Below are 13,511 nucleotides of genomic sequence, written 5' to 3'. Positions count from 1 at the left end.
GTCTTTGACACAGCTGTCGTTGATGTTTACTACCTGGGCCTTAAAATGCCAAAACTTACTATGATTTTCATCCTGGTAATAAATGTTGTCCCTTCCAGAGTACAGCCGACGCCTGAAAGAGCGAATGCACCACAACATCCCACATCGGTTTAACGTGGGGCTAAACATGAGAGCAACAAAATGCGCGGTGTGCCTGGATACTGTGCACTTCGGACGGCAAGCATCCAAATGTCTCGGTAAGAGCAGAGCGCGTCGTAAAGCCGCACTGGACGGCAGGATGCAAGAGCATCAGCTGGCTAGAACAGATTTACTGTGAAAGCTGAAGAAAGGGCCAAGTATGGAGACTCTGAAACTAGTTGGGGCAAACATTCTACATTAGAGACCATCTGGTTGTTTGGAGTAGAAGGAGATTCTCGGAACAGCTGGGGTTTGTGTGTTAGAAGTTGAGACAGCTGTGTCATGATTTTTTTTTTTTTGTCATTTAACATAAGTTTTTCTCTGTCCTTTTGTCAGAATGCCAGGTGATGTGTCACCCAAAATGCTCCACTTGCTTGCCAGCTACTTGTGGACTGCCAGCAGAATACGCCACGCACTTCTCTGAAGCGTTCTGCCGGGATAAAATGAATTCTCCTGGTCTGCAGCTGAAGGAGCCGAGCAGCAGTCTACGTCTTGAGGGATGGATGAAAGTGCCAAGGTACGAACACGAATCTTGGTGCCGTTATCAGGAGCTGAAACATCTGGAACAGTTCCTTATATTACCCTGGCTTTTACAATGTGATAATCCATACATGCCTGTTACAATTACTTATTACCACTGAAATGTGTCTTTCTAGGAGTTGCATGCTTGCTTTATTCAGAATCCAAGCAGAAAATCCAACATGTCTTTGCTTATTTTCTTCAGGAATAATAAACGTGGGCAGCAGGGCTGGGACAGGAAGTATATTGTCCTGGAGGGAACGAAAGTGCTCATTTATGATGCGGAAGCAAGAGAAGGTAACAGCTTTTTCAAGGAGAAATTTTTTTTTTAACCTTCAGATATTGTTTGGTGAGTTGGGAGGCTTAAAGATTGTGACTGGCCATTTGCTGTGGCCATGCCCAGTTTACCTAAATCTTCTGTAATAAGGCAACGTTGTTGTTTTGCTAGATCATAGAATCACGGAATGGTTTGGGTGGGAAGGGCCCTTAAAGACCATCCAGTCCCACCCCCTGCCATGGGCAGGGACACCTTCCACTAGACCAGGTTGCTCCACGCCTCATCCAGCCTGGCCTTGAATGCTTCCAGGGATGGGGCATCCACAGCTTCTCTGGGTAGTTTTACTAGCTGGTATGTCGTGATAATCCAGCTGTGAAACATCCCGCGTGCACCCACTTCATTCTGCTATCGCAGTCGCTGTCTTGCTATTTACTTGTTTGTTCTCTCTTAATCTGTCTCCCTGTTGTCCTGCAGCTGGACAGAGGCCTCTGGAGGAATTTGAGCTCTGCCTTCCCGATGGTGACGTAACTGTTCACGGAGCTGTAGGAGCTACTGAACTTACCAATACAGCAAAGACAGGTGAGAATCTTACGTAGCTGCGGTCAAATGGATTTCATCTGGCTTGCCGTCAGTCGGCATTCTGTTTGGCTGAACAGAATTTTTTCCCTTTAACTTTCACTCTGTAACTGTGTAATTTTGAGGTCACCTCTATCCGAACTGGGTGAATAGGTCAGTCATCTAGATCTAGTTACACATGGGCGGTCGCTTCTGTCATGGTGGTTGAACTGTGAATATGATCGTCAAACCAAATGGAAGTGAATTTTAAGAGTTTTGTAACGTACTAAAAGTACTCGGTTTATTTAACTTTCTTCTCTCAGTGCTCTCTATCAAGTGTGAAGTGTCATAATTCATGCCACCACTGTGCTCTAACCAGAAAGTCATTAACCTAGAAATACTGTGGGGTGTATACACTCTCTTATCATGAAAAAATGTCGATGTTTCGATTTGTATGTATTGAAGAGAACTGATGAAAAGATTATGTATGTCATGACTTTAACATTAAAGGATACAGCGTGTTAAAAACAAAGGTTTCCATAACCAATTTTTACAGACTTTTCTTGAACAGTATAGGGAAAACTTTAGTCAAGTGGCTGGTTTTGTTTTTTTGCTCACAACGGTATTTCTTTCTCTTGAATAAAAGGCAAGAAATTATTTTTATTTAATAGAGACAGGTGGTATGTCTGGATTGCATACATCCAGCTAATACTGAGCTTTAAGTAGCTAGCCTGTGCAGGACCTGTAAAGGAGAAACCTATGTATAAATTGCCATGGTAACACATCATGATAAATGCAACTTCTCTCCAATGAGGCTGAAAGGTGTTGATTTTAAGTCCACTGACAATATTCCAAAAACTAATCTAAGTCTTATTCTATCTATATAACATCTCAGATGTGCCATATATCCTAAAATTGGAGTCTCATCCACACACCACTTGCTGGCCTGGTAGAACACTCTACCTGTTAGCACCCAGCTTCCCTGACAAACAGCGCTGGGTCACAGCACTGGAATCAATAGTGGCAGGTGGGAGAGTTTCCAGAGAAAAAGCTGAGGCTGATGCTGTGAGTATAAAAGTTTCATTTAATAATAAAATATTCTGGGAGGGAGCAGAGTTTTGAAAAGTAATTTTTCGGTATTTGAGATGCTGAGGTGTGACTGAAGGTAAGTTTTTGCTTCTGCCTTACGCCGTACAAGATGCGTACCAGGAAAGGACTTCATCAGGAGGCGGCTGCTCTGTGTTACAGCACCCTTCTCTAGTCTTGGGGGGTATAGCAAGAGGATCCCAAAATTATCTCTCTAATTCCAGCAAATGGAAAAGGAAGAAAGAGCTGTTAGGACATGGTTTAAATCCAAACTCAAAATGTGCCCTATCAAGTGAGCAAACCTTAGGACGGAACAAACAAACAAGCACAATGCTCCCTCCTCTCCCATTCTTATGGAGTTGGGATTTTTGTTTCCTGGGGTGCAGGTGTGTGTGTTTCAGGTTAAGTTGTATTCCTGGTAAGAAAAAGAGGCTAAATGGGTTCGTTTCGGTTTTGGGTAGCCATTTTTACCACTGGTGCACTGGTAACTGTGTTCTGCCAAAGGGAGATTTGGGTCTGTGACACTGCAGATCAGGATGTTGGCTCTGGAGGCAGGAGTATCTGACTAGCAGGACATCATCTCTCTCCTCAGGCTAGCGTTCCTTTTGTCTCTGAGGAAAATACACACTCCCACCAATACTTGGGGTTTTTTCTAATCCATCCCCTAGGAAAATTTCACCACTCCACTGCAGGAGGCTGGGGGGAATGGGAAGGATAGGGACGACAGTAGGTTCTGTCCGAGTCTAGCTTAATTGTGATCAGTTTGCCTGACTTTCAGGTAGATAACAGTTTACTAATTCTTTTGTAGGTGCTATCCCTGTGGTTTTTATCTCTCTGAGTTAAAGAAATCTGTGCCAAGCTTTTTGCCTGTCTGAAATGATGACCTTACATTGTTAAAATACTGACAGAGAAAGAGATAGATAATGGTTAACTCAGCAACGCCGAATCTCGTTGTCATTTGCAGAAATTGCTCGGAAACTCCCTGCTGAAGCTGGAGGGTGAAGACCGCCTGGATATCAATTGCACAATGCCCTTCAGTGACCAGGTAATGGTAATGTTCAGCTGGGCCTTGCCGACTACTGGACATTTCATTTGGGGAACAGAAATCTTAAGAGCAGTAAGGGTAGTTCTGTGCTTGTTTGTTGGTTTGGTTCTTCTCTTCGCTGGTAACCAGTATCGTCCACATTTGCTCTTGGAGCATTCCTTCTCCTCCTCACGTAGTGCTATTTCCATTTCTTCCCATTGTCACTGTAGGTAGTACTGGTGGGTGCAGAAGAAGGTCTCTATGCCCTGAATGTACTGAAGAATTCCTTAACGCACATCCCAGGAATGGGTGCTGTCTTCCAAATTCACCTCATCAAGGATCTGGAGAAGCTACTGATGATAGCAGGTGGGGAGGAGGCTGTTTGTTACCATTTGTCCTGCAGTAGCCGTATGGAAATCGCTAGGAGCACTGTAGTGCCAAGGGGCCAGGCTTTCCCACGGATCCATCAAAGGCTTTCCTCTTTTTTATCCGTGTATTGTCAGGAGTCGATGACTGGGGTTAACACGGTGTTGCCTGAGGTTGCCTTGTAAAGGAATAGGTGAATGAAGGCTCAGTTACACCTTCACAGGGAAGTGATTTCTCAGTTCCCAAAGCTGAGGGAGGGAAGAACGAGAGAAAAAACACATCGAGGGGTTACTTGTCGCTTTAAGTTCAGTTTTTGAACGTGCTGAGTTGATCAGGGAGTGAGCATCTCTCCTCCTGACCACTGCATCCTTTCTTTTTAACACAGCGAACGAACTGAGGAACATGACGCAGTCGCTGTGCTGAACATTAGGCCCTATCTTGGTCTGAAAGCCCAAATTATCAGGTGTCTGACGTTTGTAGGGAATGGAAAACAAATTTTCTCCTTGTGTTTGTTCCGCTTTTTTTTTTTCCCCTTGTAGAAACGTAAGCTGTCGGTGCTTTATTTGTTTCAGGGTGATAGGGGAAAAACACCACTGGAAAAAGGAAAGCTCACACAGAATTAGGAGAAGGCTATGTTACTGGATCGCTGGACATCTGAGGGGAACTGGGCTTGCTCCGTAATGCGGTTCATTCGGGCACTTCTCGGGAAGCTGTTGTCGGTTCTGTTGGCACAGACAGGCTAAAGCACCTTTTTCTTTAGGGAGTTCTGCAGGGTAAAATGAAACTTCCTGGCCAGTTTTGACTAGTGTCCTAATGAAGCCACTGTAATTGTGTTCTACTAGGCCTTAGCGACGCTAATAATGCACGGAGAGAATGGGTGTTCTCCCCGTGGATTCGCTGCCTGTTGTGCAGTCGGGTTTTGTAAGTTTGCTTTTGATAGGAATAACATGGGATGAATTCTACATGGTGCCTTGTGACTGTTACCACAGTAACAGCCTGTGGTGATAAGCTGCTGCTTAGGTAACAGAAGAGACTTTTGTAGAGAATAAGGGAGTTTTCCCTTGATGAAACGTTACCATTTTTGTTTCCAGGAGAAGAAAGGGCTCTGTGTCTTGTTGATGTAAAGAAAGTGAAGCAATCTCTAGCCCAGTCTCACCTCCCAGCCCAGCCTGATATCTCACCAAATGTCTTTGAGGCTGTCAAAGGATGCCACCTTTTTGCTGCTGGCAAGGTAGGATACAGCTCCCTCCTGTCCCCAAGCCACCCTTTAGACCACACTGGTTTAATATTGACATAAGCCTCTTCCTTTCACTGGCAACAAATCCAAGGTCTCTGTGCTCGTTTTAAATCTTCTTCTACAAATAACAAGAGCATAGGGGCTGCAGAGAGGCTGAGCTGGAGACAGCACGGAGTATCGACTCCTAATACAAGTAATTTGGTCAGGATGACAGGATGGCACGGCCTAAACTGCTACGTCATAAGAAGTACAGCTTAGGGCAGTATAACCGCTTCCTCACAGTTGACTTCAATTTTGCGATTTACAGTCAGCGAATTCCAGCCACTGTGTGTTCTGGAACGGCACGTTAACAGGTTCCAGGCAGGCAAATTTCCTGACGTGTTTGCCTCGCTCGATAGCGCTTGGTATTACGTTCATTCCCAGGTTTGGTACGAACAGCAAAAATTCTCATTGACAATTACTTCTGGAGACTACTCAGCTAACAGACTGAGCGCCCTTCATTTCAAAGGGATGTTAAAGATAGCAGTTTCAGGGGTTAAGGTTTTGACCCAACCCATTTGAATTTCTTATCCCTTTTAATGAAACGTTCTTCCTTGGAAAACCTTCGATTTCCTTTTTTATTAGCTTCTTTCAGCTATAAAAGAAATCACAGAAGCGGTTCAAATTCACGTTCTCTTCTGAGAACGTGAAGAGACTTTTCATCATTTCACTAATGCTCAATAAATACCCTCCATAAAACGTACTTGCTTACCTCTGCAAAGCCTTTTTTGTGGCAAGACGTACTCAGACCCGTTTCACGCGCTCGGCACCAGAACTGATTCCATCACTCGTAATCTTCCTCGCAGGTTGAGAACGGCCTCTGTATCTGCGCAGCCATGCCCAGCAAAGTGGTGGTTCTGCGATACAACGAGAGCTTGAGCAAGTTCTGCATCAGAAAGGTAAGCGCAGACGTTCCCTTCCATAGCTACGGTAATTCACACAGTGCGCTAAGGCTTTGCTGAGGAGAAAACACCTTCAACCTTTTTCCCTGCATAAGAACGTTTGTTTGCCAGCTGGGATGAAAACAAATTGCTACGTGCGCTGACTGAAATCGGAGTAGGCAGCGATTTCCGTGAATAAGAGCTGGCATGTTTGGAGATAGAGAACAGAACTGATTTTTTTTGAGTTACTGGACTCGGCTGTAATCATATCCTCGCTTATTTACCCAAAAAAGGCTTGCTTCTTAGTTACCCAGCAGTGTTCCCTCACCTCTGTTGTTACGGATTTCTCCAAATGACTTCTCTCTCCTTCGCAATTAAGGAAGCAGCGGGGATCTGAATTTGCTGCGCCAGTGCAAATCAAAGTGTGTTTGGTGTTACTCCATCCCAGGACAGGCAGCAGTTTGCCACATGTACCGATAGGCGTGTGCTGTCTCCTGGCCAGCAACCGAGGCAGCTCTCGCATGGCTCTGTGTTCACCCCCTCTGTGTCACCCCCTCGGCCGGCACCACCCGTGCTGGGCAGCACTGGCAGGCCTTCGGCGTCCTTCAGCCGTGCACGGGTGTGAAGAGCACAGCTGCTGCACTCTCCCTCAGCCAGCCAGCTGCAGGCAGAAAGCACTCCGAGTGTCTGACCCACTAGGCCTCTTGCAGATGAGCCTGGTGAATTGTCATGAATAAATCTTACATGCTCAGAAAAACCCCAGAGTAACCATAGAATCACAGAATGGTTTGGGTTGGAAGGGACCTTAAAGCCCATCCAGTTCCAACCCCCCTGCCATGGGCAGGGACACCTTGCACTAGGCCAGGTTGCTCCAAGCCTCATCCAGCCTGGCCTTGGACACTTCCAGGGATGGGGCATCCACAGCTTGTCTGGGCAACCTGTCCCAGTGCCTCCCCACCCTCTCCAGGAAGAAATTCTTCCTGATATCCAATCTAAACCTCCCCACTTTCAGTTTAAACCTGTTACCCCTTGTCCTGTCACTACAGGCCCTTGTAAAAAGTCCCCCCCAGCTGCCGTGTAGCCCCTTCAGGTACTGGAAAGCTGCTAATAGGGATCTCTCCTCAGGATAAAGAGCCTTAAAATGGGCTGGTACCCAGAAACTCATGTCCTCTCCAATTCACAAATTACCAGACATTCAGGTCAAACCCCGTGAGCTTCTGTAGGTCACTCTGAAGGCACCAGTTCAATTCTCAGCTTGACTGAGGCTTGAATCCCCACGGAGCGCTGCACTGGCACTGCCGTGAGGAAGCGGAGTCGGCACAGTAGTTTGGATGCTGGCCTCCTCCAAAGGGAAGACACGTTTGATGGAGAAGATCTTGACACACACAGTGTGGATGCCAGCAAACCTGGAACACCTACCAGCATTGTAGCCGGTACCAATTTGCTCACGGCGGAGCCGCAGCCGGCAGGAAACACCGCAGATGCGCAGTCACCGTCCGCGCTTCGCGCTGCCATTCACCCCCCGCAGCGTCCAGGGCCTACATGCAAAACATGCTAAGGCGTGCTTTAGAAGGCAGGTTTTTCTCATCCTCACTCACCCAGACAACTCAGTTTAGATCCTGACGAGATGGCAGCGAGCCCAGAATATGCTCTTCTGTTCTCTCAACTAGATTTCCAGATAAACTAGGAGTTATGCAAGGAATCTTGTCCTCGGAAGATCTGGGGATCTGGGTGTTGTCAGGCTAACCTGCAGAGCTGCCCTGGCCGTTGAGTCACAACGCAGATGGTGGTGGATGACGTGTGTGACATTGTGCGAAGAAGGAAGGAAGGTTGTGTATGTCTGTCTGCCTTTCCTTAAGGAGCTGTCGAGTCAATTCCTCAAGTGTTAACAGCAGAGATGCTCTAGCGGGCCGATTCCTCCTCTCGGGAGAATCATGGTCAGGACATGCCTCCTGACTAGAGTTTTGCCCCGTGGGTTATAACGAGTTTGGGACTTGACTGGGGTCAAACCTGCTGTAGTTGTCTTAGGATCTTCTGTCTGCCTTTCTAGCAGCTGCTCTGATTCCTGGTGACTTCCAGTCTCGGAAGTGATTGCTCTAGTACAGCTCCTCTGGAGTTGGGCAGCTTTGACTGATGGACTTCCAAGTGACCAGTCCGTGATTCAACCCTAACTGTGCAGTCCTGCTCTCCTGTCATCTCCGGACGCTGTTCAAGTGGTCACTGGCATGGCTGTGGCCCGTTCTAAGCAGGGACCCACTCCCTACCGCTACGGAGCAGAAGAGTAGCTCCCAGAATAAGCGTATTCTTCCAAAAGGACTGTTAGGGTCAGCACCTGGGGTTGAGCTGATATGCAAGTCCATATTCAAGCAAGTGTCACTTCCAACAAACAAAACCCTTTCTTCTAGCAAGATGCTTTTCCACGTTCTTTTGAGAGAGTGTTAGTGACCCTGAGGTTGCTGTCTCTCCCTTTGATAGAGAGAAATGTGTCAACACGTAATCCTCCAGAGCAAGCCAGCCCTGTAAGCTGTTAGAGGGAACTAATATTGGTCCATACTTTCCTCTTTTCCAGGAGATCGAAACCTCTGAGCCTTGCAGCTGCATCCACCTGACCACCTACAGCATCATCATCGGCACCAACAAGTTCTATGAAATTGAGATGAAGCAGTACACGCTGGAGGGTAGGAGACGTTCCCCCAGGAGCGCACCGAACGCTCCATGTGGTCTTTTGGTGGGGCTTTCTGAAGCAGTCGAGGAGAAAAAAATTTGGTGGGGATCAAGCTGGTTTTCCCCGTTCTGTTTGCAGAGTTTCTGGATAAAAACGACCACACGTTGGCCTCTGCTGTGTTCGCCGCTTCCACCAACAGTTTCCCAGTCAGTATCATCCAAGTGAACCCAGCGGGGCAGAGGGAGGAGTATCTGCTGTGTTTCCATGGTATGTGCCGGGGGGTGGCTGTTCTCCGGCTGCTCCCCTCCGGGGGCGAGCTGTCAGGCAATACCTAGCTCTGTTGTAGAGGAGCGCCGGGCCGAGCAGGCTTCCGAGTGCCGGGTAACGAAGAGTTGGTGAAGGCTGAACCTTCGAGCCCTGGGAGAGCTGCGGCCGGTGGTTTAAGCCGTGGGATGCACAGGGCGCGGGCACCGACAGCGCTTGCTGCTGCGGTCTGCTGAGGGGTGTGTGGTCAGCCTGCTTCTGGCTTCAGAGCTCTGCCTGCCGGTGATCAGTTGCCAGCTGCCAGCCTCTGTGCCTGAAGGGAAGGGATTGCAGCCCACGGGAAGTGCAGACTGGTGTTTGATTATCCGGATCAGGGAGTTAAGGGGCTTTTCAAACTTCCCCTTTCTTGTCTGGTTTCCATACAGACAGGTGAGACTCTTTAATCTCTTCTTGTGACGAAAGGAGAGGGTGTTGGGTCTTGTATGGCTGCTCTTGTTGGCCCTCTAGGATAGCGTCATGGAAATGCACGGCAAGGCTTCCAAAGCCCACTAGCAGTAGTGCTGGGTGAGTTACAGCAGGATCCTCACAGTCTCCCAACTTAGATTGAGTAATAACCTTACCTTAATTGGAATAGTGAGGCCTGGAACTGCAGCACCGTTTGGTGCTGAAAGCAATCTCCAGCCAGTTCTACGTCAGTTTGAGTCGTTCACGGCACTCTAGGATTTGCGAAGCAGGAAGCTCCCTGTCCCCGCCAAACCCTCCCCCTGGGTTACCTCTGTGCCTTCGGGAAGAAACGAGTGAAATCCAGGCGCACGCTCGTGACACGACGTTACGTTTCTTGGCAGAGTTTGGCGTCTTTGTGGATTCCTACGGAAGACGCAGTAGGACGGATGACCTGAAATGGAATCGCTTGCCCTTAGCCTTTGGTAGGTGTCGAGGGACGTTCGCTTGTGTTATGGAAATTACTGAAACCAGGAGGTGTCGTGGGACGGGTATTCTTCACTCAGCGCTTCTGTTTCCTCTTCCCTCTCCCAATTCTCCCAGAAACTGTGGAGACGTTGCCGTGATTTAAGACCATTGTAAATCCTAAAAAAAAAACTAAGGCAAAGTTGTATTTCCTTAATGTTCCCAGTCTGGCAGGGATTGAACTGGCTGGTGGGATTTTTAACAATGCTTGGAAGCTTCTGAAATAGTCAGGAATATGGAACGTCAGCGCGGTACCCTCGGGCCTTTCGCACACCTAATGGGATTTTGTTCCGTTAGCAGGCTGCTTTTAATGCCTTTTTCTTGATGCTTTGGTTGGTAAAATTCTCGAGAGACGGCTAGTTTCAAAGCAGCAATCCTTTGAGCCTGCAACTCCCTCCTCAGTAACAGTCTCTGTCCTCTTACGGAAAATACATTCCCTTGCTTTTCCCAGGGGACTGAGGCTCTGCCGTGCTCGCTGGTGCTTGTTAGAAGTTTTTAACAGGGTTTTATTTTGTGTTTTTCCTTCCTCTGCGCTGCCCCCTCAGCCTACAGGGAGCCCTATCTCTTTGTGACCCACTTCAATTCCCTTGAAGTGATCGAGATTCAGGCACGCGCTTCTCTGGGGTAAGTGGTTCTTTCCATTCCTTCCAGCAGCAAGCGCTGCGGGAATGTCTGTACTGGCCGGGAAAAGGTACAGGCTTGTCATTGTAATGCCCATTTCCTGCAATTCTGCCCAGAACTCCAGCACGAGCCCACTTGGAGATACCAAATCCGCGGTATCTAGGGCCTGCAATTTCATCTGGAGCCATCTACTTGGCCTCCTCCTACCAGGACAAATTACGGGTGATTTGCTGTAAGGGCAATCTCGTGAAGGAGACCAACAACGAGCAGCACCACAGAGGATCCTCCGCCACGCGCAGGTACGATGAAGTCCGGGCGTTACGGTCCTCCTGCGCCCTGCGAGCAGGCTTCCCGCCGGATGGCCCTAAGGGGGTGCCCTTGTCCCGCTCTTAGTGCTAGAGGCTGGCATCTGCCGGTTGTAATGCCAGGGCGGAATGAGGAGCCGAGTAACGGTGTTTTAAAATCCAGCAGGCGAGGAGTCATTAACTGTCGGAATGTGTGGGTAGTGGCCTCCACGAATGCTCTGGGCTCTTCAGCCGGTTTGTTTTACGTTGATACAGCTGTGGCTCAGAGCTTGCTGGCTTCGATGCTCCTGCTGGGACACCAAACACTGACTGTGACCATCTCTAAAGCAAGAGCCCCTTTCTCCTAGATTACGAGCCTGTTGCACAGACACGACTTAGGTTACCCGTTTGTTAGTCACAGAATCACAGAATGGTTTGGGTTGGAAGGACCTTAAAGATCATCCAGTTCCAACCCCCCTGCCATGGGCACGGACACCTTCCACTAGACCAGGTTGCTCCAAGCCTCATCCCGCCTGGCCTTGGACACTTCCAGGGATGGGGCATCCACAGCTGCTCTGGGCAACCTGTCCCAGTGCCTCCCCACCCTCTCCGGGAAGAACTTCTTCCTGATGTCTAATCTAAACCTCCCCACTGTCAATTTAACCCCGTTCCCCCTTGTCCTGTCACTACAGGCCCTTGTAAAAAGTCCCCCCCAGCTTCCTTGTAGCACCCCCAGGCACTGGAAGTTGGAATAAGGTCTCCCCGGAGCCTTCCCTTCTCCAGGCCCAACAAGGCGCTTGCCAGCGTGGCTGATGTGCCGAGTGCAGCTCTCGGCCCCTTTGGAGTTTGGCTCAGGGAGGTCTGATGCTCTTTCACCTGAACGCTGCTGGGTGTTGGGGGAAAGTTACATTTTTTTGCTAAAAGAAAACGTAACGTGAGGTTTTTGTCGCTCAGCGGTTCGCGTCCGTTATTTTTGAATGACAGCAGCCCTAACAAGAGAGGCCCGCCCACATACAACGAGCACATCACCAAGCGGGTAGCGTCGAGCCCAGGGCCGCCGGAAGGTCCAAGCCACCCTCGAGAGCCAAGCACACCTCACCGGTACCGCGAGGGGAGGACAGAGCTGCGGAGGGACAAGTCACCTGGGCGACCGCTGGAGAGGGAGAAATCTCCCGGCCGGCTCCTGAGCACCCGCAGAGAAAGGTCCCCCGGAAGACTCTTCGACGAGAGCAGCCGAGGACGAATGCCCGTGAGTGGTGCCAGAACTCCTCTTGCTCAAGTCAACAAGGTGAGTCGGGAGCCCGGAGAACCGCTGTGTTCCCAGGAGCAGGGAACTGCGGAAGGGCTGATGGCACTGGGAAGGACGAGAGCGCACCCAGTCTCGCCCCGCAGCTGCTACCGCAGCAGAGCAGGGAGCGTGCAGTGCGCCGGCCGGCGAGCACCTGTGCCCCCGGGCTGCTTCTGTAACTGCAGAAGCGGCTGGAGTCTGGGACAGGCCACGGCCCCCAGAGCCGAAAGCGAAGGTGTGTTTACCGCCAGAAGTGATTTGAGGCCTTGAGGGGGACAGTGTGTGGAGGAGGGGAGGTGGGAGCCTGCTGCCTTCAGGGCGATGCTGACAGGACCCGTTGTCAGAGGTTTCGGAATTCTGCCACCTGAGGCAGGCACAGGGCGCTGGAGCAGCGCCGGGAGGAGGCACGGCTGCCGGCCCCCGCGCGTGCGAGACAAAGCCGTGCGCCTGGTAACTCTCGCTGCATTTCCCTGCCAGGTCTGGGACCAGTCTTCAGTGTAAGTCTCAGCTCCAGAGCGTTACTCGTCTTGACCTGCAGGAAACAAAAGGAAATGGACTGAGTACACGCCCTCCGTGGGTCTGCTGCCCAGGTACCCGGCAGCGTTCCTGGGCCGAAGCTCACTCCGCATCCGGAGGCGTGACGCTTTCGAAGATTGTTCGCATCTCGGTTCATTTCTCTGCACCTTTCCTGCGCTCCCGTTTTTGCACTTTGTACTACTCTTACTCTTTCAAGCAGTTCATGAACTTTTTGTATTCACCTTAGTCCCTGGTAGTTCATCACGGAAATCCAGCGGGACTAGAGTCCCACCCCAGGTCTTTAATGTGGTTAGCACCCCTGCCAGAAAACTGAGCGTAGTTCTGAGCCATGCTGGGAGTTCCCCAGGGCCTGGAAACAGAAGGGCCTTTGGCTAGAAGGTGTGATTGGGTATTCTCTCCACAACACGAGGAAAAATTCCTTCCGATTAGTCTGTTCACCTGCCACGTCTGAAAGTTATTTTGTTCTCGCAAAACTTGCTCTAGAGCAGCTCTGAGGGGGAGGGAAGAACCCTGCTGCGACCGTGTGCCCGGCCCGGAGACAGAGCGCGTTACCCGTGAGCTCCTGGGGTGTAAGACTTTATCCAGGTCTTCTGCATGACAGTTCACTGCATGCTGCTGCACCATCTCTGGCTGCTCCCTCCTTTTAGGTTGCTTTGCTGAGTAGTGTATCGCACCTCACTTGTAAATGAACCCAAACCTTTCGATTACGCTGCAAAATAACCGTG

The 13,511-nt window shown here is 49.7% G+C and overlaps 1 protein-coding gene across 1 annotated transcript in view; it reads left to right on the top strand.

The window, feature by feature from the left end:
• CIT (citron rho-interacting serine/threonine kinase) overlaps positions 1–12,788 on the top strand; it is a 57,871-nt gene extending 45,083 nt beyond the window's left edge. The window contains exons 25-40 of the mRNA XM_010149269.1: positions 99–236; positions 514–694; positions 902–993; positions 1,448–1,552; positions 2,424–2,593; positions 3,579–3,659; positions 3,869–4,004; positions 5,096–5,235; positions 6,087–6,179; positions 8,731–8,839; positions 8,965–9,093; positions 9,936–10,016; positions 10,602–10,680; positions 10,794–10,976; positions 11,946–12,249; positions 12,727–12,788. Of these exons, the coding sequence (XP_010147571.1) occupies positions 99–236; positions 514–694; positions 902–993; positions 1,448–1,552; positions 2,424–2,593; positions 3,579–3,659; positions 3,869–4,004; positions 5,096–5,235; positions 6,087–6,179; positions 8,731–8,839; positions 8,965–9,093; positions 9,936–10,016; positions 10,602–10,680; positions 10,794–10,976; positions 11,946–12,249; positions 12,727–12,750 (2,045 nt within the window). The 3' untranslated portion in view covers positions 12,751–12,788. The remainder of the gene's footprint in view (positions 1–98; positions 237–513; positions 695–901; positions 994–1,447; positions 1,553–2,423; positions 2,594–3,578; positions 3,660–3,868; positions 4,005–5,095; positions 5,236–6,086; positions 6,180–8,730; positions 8,840–8,964; positions 9,094–9,935; positions 10,017–10,601; positions 10,681–10,793; positions 10,977–11,945; positions 12,250–12,726) is intronic.
• The last annotated feature ends 723 nt before the right edge of the window (positions 12,789–13,511 follow it).

This window comes from Eurypyga helias, unplaced genomic scaffold, assembly GCF_000690775.1.
Source record: "Eurypyga helias isolate BGI_N326 unplaced genomic scaffold, ASM69077v1 scaffold7833, whole genome shotgun sequence".
Lineage (NCBI taxonomy): Eukaryota > Metazoa > Chordata > Aves > Eurypygiformes > Eurypygidae > Eurypyga > Eurypyga helias.
The sequence above is the reverse complement of the archived record's forward strand: the minus strand, read 5'-3'. Positions and strand labels throughout refer to the sequence as shown.